We start from the raw sequence: 19,419 nt of genomic DNA on the forward strand, positions 1-19,419 counted from the left end.
GGCTACCTCTCTGAAGGGTGGAGAGTGCACCCTCACCTTGGGGAATAAGACATGGTGCTACTCTTCAGTTGCTGTTGCCTCACTTACGCTTTTCTTTGAGCTACAAGGGAGAGGAACTCTGTCAGGAAGTGGTGTGTGTTATGCCTGAATGATCTGTCCCTGGTGGTTATATGGTACGTGCAAGCTGCGAATGGGACACCTGTGAACTAAAGACTGTTCCATAGAGACAAGCAGTATTTTAAGGGTGAGAAGTGGTCACTGAGCACATGCCTTCCCCAAAGTCTGAACTCATGGTGACCTTTCACTAGCAAAGGAGCTCAGGGTCTTTCCATTTCCAAGAGATGAAGGACGAGGAGCAATTTTCTCCAGCAAGGCCCTTTAACGCAGGGGTTCCCAACCTATTTTATGATATGGACCCCAACCATTAACCAAGAAGTCCGTGGACCCCTGCTTTACCACCTCCTCAGAAGCTAAGCAGTGACAGAGACAAGTTCACTAAAGTAGTTCAACAGGGATTATCTCACTAACTCTCAAGACGATAGGGTATTCTGAAGGACCTGTCTCACAATTATCGATCCTGCAAATTCAGATCCCAAATCCTAAATGCAAATATATCCATGGGTCAATTGTTTACTGTTTCAACGCCCAGTGCCTGTGTGTTTCAACCAAATATTATTAACCCATTAATCTGAACTGCACAGGTTAGTTGAGCTTCAGCATAACAGCAGCAGTGATCCGATTCAATCCTGCTTCTGTAGATGTTTAGTGGAGATGTGTACTGGCTGCATCACAGCCTGGTATGGAAACACCAACACCCTTGAATGGAAACTCCTACAAAAAGTAGTGGATATGACCCAGTCCATCACAGGTAAAGCCCTCCCCACCAGTGAGCACATCTACATAAAACGTTGTCGCAGGAAAGCAGCATCCATCGTCAGGGACCCCCACCACCCAGGACATGCTCTCTTCTCGCTGCTGCCATCAGGAAGAAGGTACAGGAGCCTCAGGACTCACACCACCAGGTTCAGGAACAATTATTACCCCTTAACCATCAAGCTCTTGAACCAGAGAAGATAACTTCATTCACCTCATCATTGAAATGTTCCCACAACCTATGGACTCACTTTCAAGGACTTTGCATCTCATGTTCTCAATATTCATTGTTTAATTATTTATTATTATTATTTCTTTCTTTTTGTATTTCAACACAGTTTGCTGTCTTTTGTGCAGTGGTTGAACACCCAAGTTGGTGTGGTCTTCCATTGATTCTAATATGGTTATTATTCAATTACACAATTATTAAATATGCCCACAAGAAACAAATCTCAGGGTAGTATATGGTGACATATATATACTTCAATAATTAGTTCATTTTGAACTTTGACTTCCATGCTGCCTGTGTGGAGTTTGCCCGCCCTCCCTGGGAAAGCATGGGTTTCCCCTAGATGCCCTGCTTTCCTCTCACATCCCAAAGGTGTGTGGGCTGCTAGGTGAATTGGCTGTTGTAAATTGCACCTAGGTGAGTGGTAGGATCTGGGGGAGTTTATGGGAATTTTGGGAGAATAAAATGTGATTAGTTAAAATGGGTGTTTTGTCTCATCAGCCAAAGGGCCTGTTTCTGTGACGAGTAACTCCAGTGCCTCCGTAATCCAAACATTTTCAGGGATCCATCATCATTTGGGATCTGAACAAGGTTCAAGCTGTAGGAAATAAAACTCTACGATACTTCTATTGAAGTTGAAGGACAAATGAAAAGGGGTTATAACAATAATCTCAGCTCACATGTGTATAGAATTAAAATACTGCAGAAACTGTTATTCTGAGTTCAAAATACTAAAAACAGAAGCAATCTACAAACAGCAGATCTTGTTGCAACTGTCTATATTAACTTCTATTTAATAGTTCATAAATAGTGAAGTATCTCCAGCTGTGTATGATAGGCTGCAGACCCAAAATATACCTTGTTCTACAAATGCTGAGTGCTTGCAGCATCTTCTATTTTGTCTCATATTTACACAGCAGTTTAAACACGGTGAGTCATCCTTTGCCAGAGCCTCATGACATTAAATTTAACCAGAAGCCTCAGAAGCTGGTGTGAATTCAAGTGAATAACAGTGTGGCAAATAGGCTAGTGTTTTAGGGACCGTAAAGGAAAAAATTAAATATGTGCATTGGGCAGTTCATCAGAGTTCCCATCCTTAGAGCGTGGAGGGCTGAAGGTAAGGCCATCAGTGGTAGAGGGAAGGGAATAAACAGGCAGTAACACACAGAGAGGGAAGGTTCGGAAGGCATTGGGCAAAATGTAGCAAATGGGATTAGTTAAGATTGGCAAATTTGACCTCTTCTAGTCCGAGGCAATTCAATAGACCTTCCACAATGTATTGGGTGTTGGATTCAGTAAATAACGTGACTGAGGCAACACCCAGTCAACTAATAAAGTGAAACAAGGAGTTTAATAAGGAACTTATGACAGCAATGATTCTATTTTTAGCCTGCATTTCGTCACAGAGTCACACTACTTTGGCTCACTACTCCCAAGCTGACCATGGCAAATGATGGAGTGAAAGGCGACTCGGGGTAAATGGGAATGCACAGGTAATTGGGGTTCTCACGTGGAAGATTGGACAGTAGAGTCCTCACTTTGGTGACAAGATTTTGCATTTAAATAACACCGCCCTCCCCCACCACGCTCACCTGTCAGTAGTTCTTGATATAGGGTGTACTTTCCAAAGGCAAGGTGGGAAAGAGCTATTCTATTTCCCTACCTTACTCCGTTGCTGATTGAAGGTTCTACATTTGTGGTCATGCAAGTAACCAAAGGAATCTCAAGAACTTTTTTTTTTGGGGGTGGGGAGACAAAATCCAATGCATGTCTAATGTAGAAATTTTTGATCGCAGTGTTTTAGCTTCTTGGTCTTTTTTAGATCAAAGTTTGCAACTGAACCGTGGAAAATGGTGTCAGGGCTTCAGAATGCAGTGGAATTCAGCCCTGCTGCAGTCTCAGCTCACCCGGCTGAGACAAGAGCTGGTGAGTGTAGTTTGCTTTTGTTTCATTATTGTGATGACAGAGTTTCACATTCTGAAGTATTTTGATTCCACATATACAGTATGTGAATTGGTGGTGGTGGTGGTGCTGTAACCTGCAATGCTTCCTCGAGCACGTTGAGCCCTAGGGATCAGGATATGCGGCGTGTGGCAGGGTGAGGCAGGAGGCAGTGCAGCGCATACCTGTGCAGAGGTTTTTGAAGGCTTTGTTCTCCTGTGGATGCCCGTCCAAGCGGCACTGGAAGCGGTGCTGCCAGAACTCTGGAAACCATGGATTGCGGGTGTTGGTTTCCAGCTTCAGATTCAGGTAGTAGTCATCGAACCAGGTGACCTCGGCAGACCGTAGTTTGATGGTGATTCCTCCCACTGCCTCTGGCTCGTAGGCGTCAATCACCTCCTCACGGTCCGCCCATCCGTCACTGCAAGGAGAGAGAGCGAGGAATCACTTGTGTGAACAAAACTGGCTGGGGGTGGGGGGTGGGGGAGGGGGAACTGGCTGTAAAAGTTAAACCAGGTCCAAATACATCCAATGGCAATTCAAACCAGGAGGTGATTTTTGAGTTAGCAGTGCAGACAACAAAGGCATGGCCATCAGTGGTAAATCAAAGGAAGGAGAGAGCAGCCCAGACTATAGTTCATTTGGTACTGTTTGGCCTTGGTAGCTCTGTTGGTAGAGTTTAAGGAAGGTGGGGGATCTCAAAGCCCAATGGTTAAATTTCTGCCCAGCTGTTAACTGTTTATTCAGCTCTCTGAGTCTGAAATGTGAAACCCTCCCCTGGAAGTCAGGATTCAGATACAACTGAACCACTCAAGATAGAGGCGTATTTGTTTGGTCAGGCTCTCAAGGCTCATGGGGGAAAAGACAGATAAACAGACAACATACAGCATGGTGGGAGAGGATTGAAGGACTGGATTCTCATTTCCTCTTCCCACGTGCCAATAGAGGAACTGCAACTTCACTTCTCTGATCTGCGAGCCCAGTGCCAGAACTATTATTATCTGTGAATAAACCAGCTTAAATCAATGACTGAGTGACTGTCTGCAGCACCTTTTTCCAGATGTTGATTTGTATCTCACAGTCATACTCTTATATCCTTTGTGCAAATTCCAATGAACTTCCGTCTCACCTGATCTCGCCTATCACCTGCAAGACTGTACTCTTCTCCCTCCCCCCCCCCCCCACCTTCTTACTCTGGCTTCTGCCCCCTTCCTTTCTAGTCCTGATGAAGGGCCTCGGCTTGAAACATTAACTGTTTACTTCCCCCCATAGATGCTGCCTGACCTGCTGAGTTCCTCCAGCGTGTTGTGTGTTTCGCAAGAAATGCCTGCGAGAATTAATTTCAATCCATTTGAACACATTGCTTAACTGTCACATGGACGTTGATATTGGATCCTGGGCTTCACAAAGTTTGACAAAGACCACAAAATCCCCCTTGAAACTTTTCAAAAGCTTGCTTAGAATCCCAGTGTTCCAGTCACACCACACCTTAAGGAAGTCCTCACGAGGATGTAGGAAGAATTGACTGGAATGGTCACAGGGATGAAGAATTGTGGTTACGAGATTACAAAGAGGGGAAGCTGAGGCAGTTTTCTTCAGAGCAATGAGGAGGTGGGACAGGGGGAGACAAGCATGTAACTGGTTTATAGAGAGTGAGAGCAGAGGGAGTTTCAACAGCACATCTTATTAATTGGTTTATTGGCTAGATGGGCAGCAGCTGCCTATAACAGGAAGATGAGCTTAAGTGGGACAGTAATTCTGGGGTGGGCGAGTATAAAAGTGGGACTTTAAGGCTTTGCCTCAAGAGACTTCAGAGAGGATCAAGTCAGACCCTTTAAATTACTCAGATGGACTAATTGTTCAGTGGCCTCGTAGTCGAGACTTAAGTAAGGTTATTGATAACATAGTAATTAACTAAAAAGACACCAAATTGCAATTAATACAATAGGGATGCAGGGTTAGGTGATGTGCTGTAGCTGCATGATTTAGGAACTAGGTGATGACATCTACAGCAGGTATTGTTTGCTTCTGGAACTCAGGCTCAAAGCTGGAAGCTGAACTTCAAACACTGACACAGCTGGGAGGGGGAGAGAAACTACACAATGTGTGTCAGGAAGCAGCAGCATCCTTAGCAACACACACAAAATGCTGGAGGAACTCAGCAGGCCGGGCAGCATCTATGAAAAGAGTACAGTTGACATTTTGGGGTGAATCCCTTCGGAAGGAAACTGTACCCTTTTCCTAGATGCTGCCTGGCCTGCTGAGTTCCTCCAGCATTTTGTGTGTGTTGTTTGGATTTCCAGCGTCTGCAGATTTTCTCTTGTTCGTAACATCCTCAGATTAACAACTTCATATTCAGTCTGTGGTCAGGGATAAGAGGGTGCGATTGCGAGTAATCCAGGTAGATGGTATTGGAGGAGCCTAAGCCCTTGATCTTGCCCAACAAGTCTGAGGTTCCTGTTCCCTGTGCGGATGAGAGTGGGGGCTGTAGGAAGGATTAGCAACCTAAACTGTGGTTCAGGGAGCCATTCAAGAAGGAGGGAGAGAAGAGAAACATGGTTGTAATTTGGGGTATAGTCACAGTTTTCAATTGCAGGGAGTGAGAGTCTCGAAGGCTGTGCCTACCTGGTACCCAGGTTTGGGACATTTCATCTGACCTGCAGAGGAATTTGGAATGGGAGGGGAGCCAGTTGTCATGGTCCATATAGGTACTATGATGGAGGTAAAACAAGAGGTTCTACTGTGGGAATATGGGCAATTAGGGACTAAATTTAAACAAGAGTTTTATTACCAGAAGGTAATAATTTCTGAATTGCCATCTGTGCCATGTGCAATTTGGCACAGAGTCAATAAGATTACTTTACTTTATTAGAGAGTTAACTCTGTTGGATAGAAATGACCAACAACTCTGATAGAGGCAGATGCCAAGCTTTTAAGCTCACCAGTGGGAGGTGGTGCTTTAGCACTGCTGCCCAACCACCTCGAGGGAGCCTTGATCATAAGCGGGCCGAAACTCCTGAAGACAGGTGGCAGACCAACTGATGATCCCACTGGTGATAGCACAGGACAGTTAGCATCTTAGTCCACGTGTATTTTCAATTCAATTCTGTGGTTCAAAGGTTGGTGTGGGAGAAGTGGGTTTGAATTTGTTGGCCATTGGCATCCGTATCGAGGAGGAAGGGAACTGTTCTGATGGGACTAGCTTCAGCTGAACCATGCTGGGACCAGGGTCCTGGTGAATCACACAGCTATGGCTTTAAACTACATAGTTGGGGAGAACATGGAAAAGTAAGGATAAAGTGAAAGGGAAGGGGGGCAATGGAGAAATTGCTGAAGTCTCCAGAATATAAAAAGATAAAGTTTAGAAAGGGGTAAATATTTAATTCAGACAACATGAAAACAAATTTGAGAAGGATGGTGAATACAGGACTGAAGGTATTATATTTGAATGCATGCAGTATACAAAATAAGACGGATACGGGTGTTGCACTGTTAGAAACGGGTAGGTACCGACATTGTGCACCTTACAGAGCCAGAGCTGAAAGATCACAGCTGGGACCTAAATATTCAAGGATGTACATCCTATTGAAAAGATTGGCATGTGGACAGAGGGGCTGGGGTAGCTCTGCTGGTTAAAAAAAAAAGTGAAATGGAACCCTTAGCAAGAAGTGACATAAGATCAGAAGCTGTAGAATCCTTATGGATAAGGTTAAGAAACTTCAAGGGTAAAAAGATCCTGATGGGAGTTATATTTAGGCCCCTGAAGATTAGCTGGGATACGGGGTACAAATTACAACAAGAGACAGAAACAGCACATAAGAAAGGCAGTGTTGCAATGGTCGTAAAGGACTTCAGTATTCAGGTAGACTGGGAAACTTGGGTTGGCACTAGATCCGAAGAAGAGTTTATAGAATGCCCATGAAATGTGGTTGAGTCCATTAAGGAAAAGGCAATTCTGGTTTGGGTGTTGTGCAATGAGTCAGATTTGATTAGGGAGCTTAAAGTAAAGGAATCTTCAAGAGACAATGATTTCCATATGATAGAATTCACCCTGCAGTTTGAGAAGAGAAATCAGAGTAAAAGTAACTACTGAGGCATGAGATGAGAGCTGGCCAGAGTCGACTGGAAGAGGACTCTAGCAGGGATGACAGTAGAGTAGTAATGGCAAGAGTTTCTGGGAATAATTCAGAAGGCAAAACGGAGGAAGAGGCAGCTGGTGCTGAGAAGGGGAGTACAAACACAGGTAGATGGAACTAACTTAGATAAGCATCCTGGTTGGAATGGACCAGTTGGCCAAAGGGCCTGTTTCTCTATTAATCTATGAGTCTAGCAGCTAGTTATGGTCTGGAATGCACTGTCTGGAAGAGTAGTGGAGGCAGCTTCAGCAGGTACTTCCACAAAGATAGTGGATTTCAATATAGGTAAGTGTGAGGTGATGCATTTTTTGTAAATCAAATCAGAGTAGGACTTGTACTCTAGTAGGGCCCTAGGGAGTGTAATGAAATAGAAGGACTTAGGAGCACAAGTGTATATTTTGAAAGTGGTGACACAAATAGACAGCACATGGTCTTTCATCAGTCAGGACATTGAGTATAGCAGTTGGGACATTATCTTACAGTTGTAGAATTTATTAGTTAGACTGCACTTGGAGTACTGTGTACAGTTTTGATCATCCTGTTATGGGGAAAATGGGGTTAAAACTGGAAAGAGTGCAGAACAGATTGATGTGGATATTGGCAGGAAAAGAGGGCCTGATTTATGGGGAGAGGTTGCCAGACTATGTGGTCAGCAAGGACGTTGGCCTAAAGGATCTGTATCTGTGCCATGTTGCTCTATGATCTAATGACCATCTATCTCCCAGCCTCTAAACTGATCCAATCAGATCAGGTAGGGCCAGCACATTGGTGCCGTCCAGGTTCAATCTTGACTTCTGGTGCAGTGTGTGTTCATTGCACGTTCTCCCTGTGACTGCAAGGAATTCCTCCGGATGCTCCAGATTCATCCCACATCCAAATAACGTGGACTGACATGTTATTAGGTTGCTGTAAATTACCCCTAGTGTGTAGAATGAGGAGGGATTAGAATCTGGGGAGGATCAATGGAAAGTGGGGAAAACAAAGTGGGATAGATGTAAATGGGTGGTTGATGGTCAGCACAGACTTGATAGGCTGAAGGGCCTGTTTTCCTGCTGCTTGGCTACACGACTCACGAAGTAGTGACTATCAGTTTCCATTGGTACCCACATGAGCTGTGTGCAAGTTCTACTGTGTAGAGAAAGACCTTATTATTGCTGTGCTGATTTACTTGAGAACGGCGGAGGATTTCGGCTTGGCATTGACCTGTGCTTTTTGGATGTTGATTAATACTGTACCCCGATACATTTTTAAGAGAGAAAAGCCTTGTGAAAAGATGGGGCAAGATAGAGTGGAGTTAATTAGTATAAAAATTTGGGGTTATGGAATGTGATATCTCAATGTATTAAACAATTGGTGAAATACAGTCGATTCCAGTTAATTGGGTCATCGGTTAATCGGGGCAGCCACTTACTTGAGAGAACTCTGAAAGAACATAAACTAATTGAGAAAATAACTAGGATTCTGTTTATTTGGACTCTATGCTGCTTAATTGGGACAGGAAACTGTTGCCGAATGGTTTCGAAATAACGTCAATCATGTGCGCATGTGTAGCTGTTAGACACTACACAATGCTTCCAGTAAACAGTTGTTAAATAACATCAGTTGCGGGTGTTTGTATGCAAAAAGCAATGTTCTTTGTCACTGATAGTTGGCGACAAATAAGCAGTAAGACAATTCAGAACAGTTTTGTTCACTGTGGTGCCGAGCATTCCGACTGGGAAATGCCAGAAACAGCCAGGAGTGAAAATGAAACAATTTCACTACTTCAACAAGTTGGGAACTACAAAGAATTTGAAGGTATCGACAATCATTTTGAATGTTACCTTTGGTTCCCACTGGACACTCGGCTCTACCCTGTGGCTCTAAGTAGCTGTTTGCATGTAACAGTGGCCACACCCTGGTACACCACTTCAACAGGTGAGAGTAGCTGGTGGCTCCCATACCCCAGTGAGACAGGGACATGCCGTTGCAGCATGCAAAGTTAGCTGCAGTGGTCTGGGTGGATGAGATCTACAGTGAAATCCAATGGCCAGGAAGGAGGTCCTGCAATGCTAGGAGAACAACGGGCATGACAAGGCATGAAAGAAGTCACGGTCATCGACTGCAACCAGGGAAGACCGCAGTTGTGATATCTGCTCGTACCACTGGGCTGGGACTTCGGAGGTTGTGAGAATGGAACTGTCCCAGTGCAAAGGCTTTTCCACATTAAAAACTCTCCCGCACAGGCTTCCTGTCACTGGATATGCCAGGCAACCACCAGTAGTATTGGTAGTCTTCTAATTAGTTCTATACTTCATTTAAATATATCATTTTTTACTCAGCTAAACACTGTTTTTTTTAACTATTCCCATGAAACTTCAGCTAATTGGGGCAGCCGCTTAATTGGGCCAAAATGCACTGGTCCCGATGTTTCCCAATTAACTGGAATGCACTGTACATTTAAAGTACTGTTTTGATATTCAAAGTAAATTACAGGTCAGACTCCCACCATAAGCAACAGGGTAGAGTCTGGAAGATTTTTTTTAACATAATGGAATCAGAAAATGTTGGAAACACTCATCAGGCGAAGCAGCATCTGTGGGAAAAGAAACTTCAGTTAGCAGTTCAAGACAAATACCTGTACACTCTCAGCCCATCTTGGACTAACCTGTATTTGCCCAACGTCCAATTTCCTAAATTGGAACTATTCTTCTTTCGTGTTCTTTGACTTTAAGTAGTCTTTGTATTGCTTCTGATTGGGTGACTAATGTAGGCTCACTCAGTCTGCAAACACTTTACTGTTTAGATTTGTGACTGACAATTGATACCAATCACTACAAACACTCTTGGGTAAAGCACAATGCTTTACTTGGAATAGCACAGGATATGCAAATCTATTTATATTATAACCAGTATACCATATTTAAACACCGATGAAATTCACACCTAATCCGCTATGATCAATATAGCAATGCTCGAACCCCAGCTACCATATTGGGATTGCTTCGCACAAGATCATTAGTGTTTATATTCACAAGCCACCAGAAAGCAACCACAAAGATTCACAGCTAAATTCGACACATTAAGCATTAGCAGAGCTATTTCACACGTTAAGCTTGTTTTACTTAAACTCAATCTGCTATGTTTTCCACAATGGCTGTGACCTCTGCTTTGGTAACACCAGATTCTTTTTGGTTTCTTTATGACATCACATCCAACTCTTCACCATTTAAAGTTCTGCCTTTGCAGTCCTAAACTGGCAGAGATGGCTTAGCCGGAAACCCTTTTGCCTTGGAGTTAGTTGGGTTCAAGCCTTTACTCCGACCTAGGCTGACAATCGCTTGCATAGTTAAAGGAATGCTGAATTATTTCAGGGATAGTGTTAAACCAGAGTGCTGCCAATCCTTCCATTTGGAATCACACAAAAACAAAACCCATGACCTGAGTTGGAGGTGGGCTGCTCCCTCGCCTAACGTTGTTTCTGTAAATGTGTGTGTGAGTGTAGCCTCCTTGGTGCTGGGGCAAATGATATCATTGCAAGAGTGGACAACATTTTGAGGAAGGCTGAAGTTGTGATCCATGGAGGAAACCAGTAACACAGGAAGGAAAGGTGATGTCCAGCAGCCAATAGTTTGGGAAGTTGGGTGAGTGGAAAGTAAAAGGGAAGGATGCTAATTGCATTGAGCACAACCCTATACCCAATGCCACGCCATACTAAAATAAGTTATCACCAGAAATGTTATAAGAGAAGATTTCAGACTCCAGGGGAATGAGAAGCAGTTCTGGAATAGAAAAGCAACACACATAAAAGTTGCTGGTGAATGCAGCAGGCTAGAATAGAAAAGTCCTGCTTGTAGTGTATGGGTCAAACCTCCATATTAATCAGTGCAGCCAGGAGGGCATTAAATTGATTCATTAGAATGAGGAACACCAAGTGAATCAACACACAATGAAGACAAACAACACTTGAGGAAATAAAAACAGCAAATGCTGGAAACTGCAGGTCAGGCAGCAGGAAGAGGGAGGTGGGGGAAGGAGAAGTCAAGTTATTTTTGCACAAGTATCATGATGTACGTGTACAAAGGGGATAAAAAACTTGCCGCTGCATCAGTAGCACATAGGTTCAGATTATACATAATGATATAAAATTGCAAAGAGGGGTAAAAGATTTTTTTTTCTCTTGTGTCTTGTTTTTGAACAAAGACACAGTCACTGACAAGTCCACAGTAGTGCTAGAGTAGTGCTCTGTTGATGAGGTGCGGTTAGGATTGTACAGGGTGATTCAAGATCTGGTGGCTGTGGGAAAGCAGCTGTTCCTGAACCTAGTGGTGTGGCTACTTCCTGCTTGATGGTAGCAACTAGATGGGGGTATGATCTGGATGGTGTGGATTCTTGCCGCCTTTGTGAAGCAATGCCTCATAGATGGTGTCAATGGAGCTTACAATTCTCGCCGACTCTTGCACTGGGGTACTTTCACTCAGGAGAGATGAGGAGGAGAGTGTGAAAGAAAGAGTTTGGGTGGAAGAGAGGAGAGAGATAGGGAAAGAATTGAGAACAGAGATCGGGAGAAGATGGAGAAAATTAGATGAAGAAAAACATTTTGGGGAGCGGGACTGTTGTGTGATGTATTGGCTGAAATGTGACTGCTGTGGGAGAGAAGGACAGAGTGGGAGGGGGGTGAGGGTAAGGGAGGTGTGAAATTTCCGAAACTGGAAGTGTGATTGGGCCAAACCTATCTTTCAGTCTGGTGAGTCCATGCACTAGAGAGATTGATTTTTCTTCCTCCCCCCGCCACCCTTTTCTTGTACCATCCTTGCCCTCCCCTCACTCCCCCACCCTTCATCCTTCATCATGTTCAAGTTTATTGTAATCTGACTGTACATGAATATCCAACCAAACGGGCCACGATGCACCCACAATACATATAACACACAGCACATAAACCAAAATATTACACAAAATCAGTTAATAAAATATAATTCACTGTGCATGTATTGCATAGCACAAGTAAACGTTACAGTGAACAGCTTGCTGTCCTCGTGGTAAGATCTTGGAGGCAGCAGGGTATTCATTAATCTCTCGGCCCGAGGGAAGAAGCTGTTACCCAGTCTGGTAGGCCTAGTCCTTAATGCTCCTGTACCTCCTTCCTGATGGTGGTGGGTCAAAGAGATTGTGGGATGGGTGGTAGAGATTCTTGGCAATGCTTCACATCCTTCGTATACAATGCTCCCGGTAAATGTCACAAATGGGAAGGAGGGAGACCCCAGTGATGCTCCCAGTGGTTTCTACTGTCCTCTGTAGGGTCTTGTGGTCCAATGCCTTGCAGCTTCCATACCACACAATGATGCAGCCAGGCAGGACACTCTCAATGATGCTCCTATAGAAAGTTGTTAGAATGGGAGCGGGGAGCCTTGCATGCCTCTTTCTCCTCAAAGTGTACACCCTGCTCTGTCTTTTTTGATTAATGAGGAGGTGTTGAGTGCTGCTTTGATCATCCATTAAATGCACACCAAGGAACTCCCCCTCCCACTTGCCTTCTCCTTCACTCTCTCACTCGATTTCCTCTAATCCTCTGAGACCACACAGGTAACATAACAAGACAGTGTCAAAACGGGTTAATAAAAATATGATTGCGTAAATTCAGGCTTGTCTCCAGAAGAACAGAATTGAAAAGTAGTGATTTTATATAGAAATTGGAATAAAGAGTACCTGTGCCCAAAATTGTGTAACAGAATAGGCATTTGGAATTTGTTGGTAATTTCTCCGGCGTCAGCCCTGAAGCACCCCAATACTGCTACTGTGATGTTAATCGCCTCAGGAAAGTGTTCCTTCTGCCATACTGTGGACATAGTTGTGTCAGGACAGTGTGATGTATCTCACTGAGTATGTCTTTAGTGAATTGCAGACAGAGGTTGACAGGGGAGTTATGTTCTCTGAAGACACAGCACCGATAGAGCCTCCTGCTGAGGGTACGTCTTTCCCAGCTCCTTCCCCCCACTACTGGCAGCTCATCCAACTCTGTGCACCCTTTGCCGTTTGCCTGTTCGCACTGTCCCACCCTGTTGTCCATTCCTACTGTCCTGATGAGGGGAAAAGTTGTGCCAGCAAGAATTAACTTCATCAACTCGTCTTCTGTCATAACCCTCACTGCGCACTTTTTCAGACTCATAAGAATCTTGGAATCAATATGCTTGTGCTGAATTAGAGCAATAATCAATAGGAATTAATCAGCAGTCAGTGTTGGAGGGGGTCAGCATTCCTGCTATTCAGCTGCATGAGGTGAACACATGACATTAGTTGAAACACTGTGTTGGAGAGTAGCATCAATTAGTGTTGTCTATAGACTGACTATGGAGTTTAACTATACTGCCCACTGCTGGCAACTGTTAGTTTTGCATATGTCTCATAATGGTGCTCGGGTCCTTCACTCCTAATTCAAATCATATATGGGCACCAGAATGACAAAGAAATTGTGGCTGCACATCTGAATTTTGCAACCAACGTTTCTCCTTGTAGAAGGCTTACAAATATAAGGAAACTGCATTACTGTAACATAGCATTCAAACTTCTTTCCCCAAAGACTGGAAAGACTGCTGAACAATCTATTGCAAGTAGCCGCTGTGGCAAAAGGAATAGGTGGACTCAAGAGGAAGTTAAGTGCCGATGCTTTGATGTCCCAGCCATTCCGATCCTTCTTGCCTGTTCATAGCCTGCATACATTTACTTTTTATCTTCTCTGTTCCTGTCTTCTGCCCGTTCTTTTCAATGCACAGCCATATTTGAAGCATTTCCTGTATGTTCTCCACATCATTTCACTTCCATACTGCTGCCATCTTGCAAGGGGAATGAGATGTTCTCTTTCCCTCTTGGAGTCCTTTCTTAATTTCTTTTTTTCATCCTACCAAAACCAAACCAACATTTCTCCTTCCACCTGTCTCTTGGAGTCCCATCTTATTCCACTTCTATGCTCATTCTACAAATAATTTTTAAAATCAGAATCCCAACCAACTTGATCCATTCTCCTGTTCTGCTCTTGCTGTGGACAAGAATCTGCAAAAGTTCACTATACTGACTCCTGGGACGGCAGGACTGATGTATGAAGAGAGATTGGGCCAATTAGTTTATGTTGAATTTAAAAAAGAAACATTGAAACCTACAAAACATATCCAGGACTGCGTAGATTAGTTGCATGTAGGCTGTTCCTAAAGGAGTCCAAAAGCAAGGGGTCATAATCTAAGAATACTAAGGGGTATCCTTAGTATGCAATGGGGAGAAAGTTGTTCTCCCTGAGAGTGGTAAACTTGTAGGATTCTTTACCACAAGAAGCACTTAAAGGAAGATCACTAACTATATTCAAGAAGAAGTTGGATATTGTTCTTGGGGCTGGAGGGGCCAATGGATATGGGGAGAAAGCTGGAAAAGGGACTGAATTTAGATCATCAGCCATGGTCCTAACGAGTGGCATGAGCAGCTTGAAAGGCCAAATGTCCTGCTCCTGGTTTGTTCTTAGTTTTTATGCTCATTCTCAGCATCATTTGATATTTTTCCCCAATGCAGTTAAGTGATTCCCCTTTAAAATAGCTTTAACACAATTGGCTTGTGCTCACGAATTTCACACCCATCCAGGCAGCATGCAAAGGGGATGAGCCGATGCTATCTTTATTCCGTCTAAGGCCTGAAATAATTAACATAAGTATTAAAATGGATAAAGTCTGCTCACTGTGCTTTTGGATCAGAATTCAAATTTTAATTGACCATGGTGTTCTTTAATGTCTAGATAGATGTCTTTATCCAATGACGAAAAGAGAATCCTTGAGCCACCAATCAATAAGAGTTGATGAACAACTGCAAATAGAACAGATTTGCAACTCATCCTTGCCTTAATTGGCATCTCAGTGAGGGGGCTAACTGTGTATGTAAATCAGCATTTAGTGACGTAAAAGAATTTTGGGAAGAGGTTTTTTTAGATGTAAAAAATTATATTTCTACAGTGGCAAAAAAATGTCTTCATCGAGCAAAGGGTAAATTCAAACTGCTGAGCCTCATTTCAGAAGATAAATTATAGTTTGAGATTTTATATCATATATTTTTTCTTTTGGAAAATTGTAAGTATATATTTGTAAAAGGTTATATTTTTTGTCCTCCCTTCTCTTTCTGTCTATTTTCTCTCTCAATCTAAATCTTTCCATCTACTTTTCTTCATAGCCTTTGGGACACAGGGTGTAGTGTACTGGGTACAGACTGTACAGAGTGTCACTGTCTAGGTCCGTGTCTGTGCTGACCATCACCCATCCATTTACTCCAATCCTATATTAATCATTCTACTTCTTACTTTCCCCATATTCTCGTGAACACCCTCCTGATTCTACCCTCACTGACACACATAGGACAATGCACAGTGACCACCTAAAATAAGGCCATAAGATCAGGGAGCAGGTTTAGGCCATTTGGCTCATCAAGTCTGCTCCATGATTCGATCATGGCTAATTTATTTTCTCTCTCAAACCCCATTCTTCTGCCTTCTCCCCATAACCTTTGACATAACAGATAGGACAGGCAAGATTTTGCCTTAGGGAAACCAAACAGTCTTCAGCCTATTGTATTGTGTGCCTCCAAGTACCCCAAAGCATCATATTTAATAATGTACATTTAACATCTTGCCAGCCGCTGAAATCGGGCTGACTGGCCTATAACTTCCTGTCTTTTACCTCTCTCTCTTCTTAGAGTGGAGTGACATTTGTAATTTTTCAGTCCTCCAATAGCATTCTAGAATCTAATGATTCTTGAAATGCCTCCACAATCTTTTCAGCTACCTGTTTTTCCAAGACCTTTGGGTGTAGTCCATCTGGTTCAGGGGTAACTTACCTACCTTCAGACTTTCAGCTTCCCAAGCACCTTCTCCTCAGTAATGGAAACTACACTCCCTTTTGTCTCCCTGACACTCTTGAATATCTGGCATCTGCTGGTCTTCCACAGTGAAGAGTGATACAAGATACTTATAGAAATTGTCTGCCATTTCTTTTTGTTCCCCACTGCTACCTTTCCAGTGTCATTTTCCAGCAGTCCAATGTGAACTCTTGCCTCTCTTTTACTCTTTATATATCTGGAAAGAAACTTTTGGTATCCTCTTTTATATAAAAGGTTAGCAAGTCTTTTCTACCCTGTCTTTACAGTTGCCTTCTGTTGGTTTATAAATGCTTCCCAGTCCTCTAGACTACCACCAATTTTTGTTATATTGTATACCCTCTCTTTTGTTTTTAAAATCTTTGACTTTCCTTATCAGTCAGTTTCTTCACCCTCCCTTTTAAAATGACTTTTCTTTACGATGAATTGATCCAATATCTTCCAAAAAAACTCAACTGCTCCACTGTCATCTCTGCTAGTGTCCCTTACCAATCAACTTTGACCAGTTCCTCTCTCATGCCTCTAGTCCCCTTTGCTACTCTATTGTACCGATAAATCTGATTTTAGTGTCTCCTCAAATTCACCTCACACCTGATTTTTTGAAACTTTATATATCACGGCTTGAGGGGATGGACTCTTGTTCTTGTTACACACATCGACATCCCCAATGCCCTTGCAGCATAGTTACAGCTCACCCTCCTATTAACTCCCACATGGGATTAAAATATATCAACACTCTGGAGGCCAGAGAAATATCTAACCAAGGTGAAACATTGCTATGTAGCCCACCTGCAGCCCATTTATGACAGCCTTAAAATGAAACTTTCACTTGTAGAGAGCCCTGCTTCTTGAAACTCACTTCCTTCAAAGTGAAAATAGTCTTTGGATGTTTCTGAAGGGAGAAATTGATATCTTCTTGATAAGAAAGAATGAAACGTTACTTGGTTAGGCAGGAATGCGAAGGTTGCAAACTTACTGAATGGTGGAACAGGCCTGACAAGCAGAGCGTTTTACTTCCATCTTATAATTCACGTGCCTGCATGTCCAGCGAACTGTAGGGGAGTGATCCTGCTGGTGTGTTAGTTACTGTGGATTATCATGTCCTCCTGCAGATTTTAGCTATACCACCATTGCCCTACTTAAAGCTTGCATTGAGCCTTGAGCACAAAATGGGTCAAGTTTGTGAGGAAACACTTGTATAACTGAAATTTGATGGCATATTAATGACCTAAATAGCAGCAGCTGACTAAACAGCTCCCTGCAAGATAGTTCAGAATGGATAGTACGGCAAATGAAAGTAGAACGAAGCAGAACACAACAGTGCACTGTGCAGACGGAGCTCTTGTGAAGGTTTGTCATACTCACTGGTGAGTTCTTACAGCTTCTCCAGAGCGAGACAGGCACGGAAAGGGTTAAGTCATGATATACTGGCCCATATTACTTTCAGTTGGTCTCTGCAGTAAAATGCCCAATAATGTGTGTGAGTCACCAACTCTTATACACCATGAATTCATCCTTAACTGAAAAACAATCTGAGATTTCTAATTAGGACCTGCACTGCTGAACACCATCTGTAATTGAATAGTTCAACTTTAAATCCGAACAAATTACTTTCCAAAGGATTCATAAATTGGCTAATCCCTAAAAATGGGCACTGGTAGTGTGGTGATCTGGGAATAATTGTCTCCCATGGCTTCTGATGGGGTAACGCTGTGCCTTTGGCTCATCACTGCAATCCATTGACTGCTGGCACTCCTCATCAGGAGTGAACAGTATTAGTGGATAGCAAGGGGTATTTATAGCCATTTTGTAGTTTACAATAATGGTGGTTTGCAACTTGCATGTTACCGTGGAAGTCAATTTGATGTAGAAGAATCAAAGGCTGAGTGGGTAGGCACAAGATATTCTGACACTGTCCTGGTGAAGGGATTTCCAATCGGTACTGAAGAGGTTGTGTCGGGTTAGTGGAGAGGAAGGTGAATGGGACTGGAACTACAGAAAATTTCCATGCAAGGCAGTGGGGCCAGACAACCATACTGGTCAATGGCAGGAGCAGAGACCTGAGGAGCTGCATGTGCTGCTGCAGAGCACTCAAGGATGTCTACAGGTGTGAGCAAAGTTCCTGCATGTGTGGTTGAAAGCCACAATCCACCAACTGTCATGTAAAGATCACTGGACCATGTCTTACTGACTAGAAACTGAAATCAACACACGGTTTATGTTTGTTAGTTGACCTCACACTCTCACATGACGTTCCTGCACAGACAGAGAGAGAGGTATGGAGATGCTGTGCATGTAGGACAAGGTGGTGACTGTCCAGAAACATCAAGAGCTCACTCGTGAGGGACAGGCTTGGCTATCTGTCCCCATTAAGTTGATTTATGTCAATTTAATTTTGTTAATTTGTTTGTCATGTCTGTAATGTACTGTACTGCTGCAAAAAGCTAATTTTCATGGCATTTAAACTGTGTATATGTATGCCCATGACAATTAATTTGAACTTTAATTGACTTGAATTCATCCTCATGATAGACATCATACTGTCTATAAAGGGACCATTGCAGGAATGGTGGCCAAGGGGTGGATTAAAACAATAGATTTCAAGTTCCCGATCCATTCTGGCAACTAGATAAATTAAAATGAATCTGCAATAAAGTTGGGACCAGTAAGGATGTCTATGAACAAACTAGGTGGTGACTTGTCCTTCAGAGAACTCAAATGGCCATCCTAATCCATATGAACTGTTTTGTATTCTGAAACCTACACCAATATGGTTAACCATTTCTGAAGCACAAACCACCTTGTTTTATCAGACTGGTGCTGAATACAACAGTGAAAATGAAAGTGGACAATCAAACCTATACACACAACACCACCTCATTAGTCAAAAAGACACAGGAGTGTGTACACTTTCTAAGGAGATTGAGATGTGCAAGGCTCCCTGCCCTCATTTGAACAACATTCTACAGGCCCGGCATTTAGTATCCTGTCTGGCTGTATTATTCTGTGGTATGCAAGCTGCAAGGTGTTGGACTGTAAGATCCTATAGAGGACAGTAAAAACCACTGAGAGGTTTGGCAAGGTCTCCCTCTTCCCATCTATAACATTTATCGGGAACATTGTATACATTGTTCAGGATCTACCACCCATCCCATAATCTCTTTAACCCACTACCACCAAGGAGGTAGAGGAACATTTGGACCAGGACTGCCAGACTTGGTAACAACTTCCTCCCTCAGACCACCATAGAAAATCTACAGCACATTACAGGCCCTTCGACCCACAATCTTGTGCCGACCATGTAACCTACTCTAGAAGCTGCCTAGAGTTTCCCTACCGCATAGCCGTCTATTTTTC

The 19,419-nt window shown here is 43.1% G+C and overlaps 1 protein-coding gene across 1 annotated transcript in view; it reads right to left on the bottom strand.

The window, feature by feature from the left end:
* Positions 1–19,419, bottom strand: part of LOC140202015 (metabotropic glutamate receptor 1-like) — a 195,872-nt gene that overhangs the window by 54,120 nt on the left and 122,333 nt on the right. Inside the window, exon 3 of the mRNA XM_072266881.1 lies at positions 3,229–3,464. Coding sequence (XP_072122982.1) covers positions 3,229–3,464 — 236 coding nt within the window. The remainder of the gene's footprint in view (positions 1–3,228; positions 3,465–19,419) is intronic.

The sequence above is a fragment of the Mobula birostris genome, chromosome 8 (genome assembly GCF_030028105.1).
Source record: "Mobula birostris isolate sMobBir1 chromosome 8, sMobBir1.hap1, whole genome shotgun sequence".
Classification (NCBI taxonomy): Eukaryota; Metazoa; Chordata; class Chondrichthyes; order Myliobatiformes; family Myliobatidae; genus Mobula; species Mobula birostris.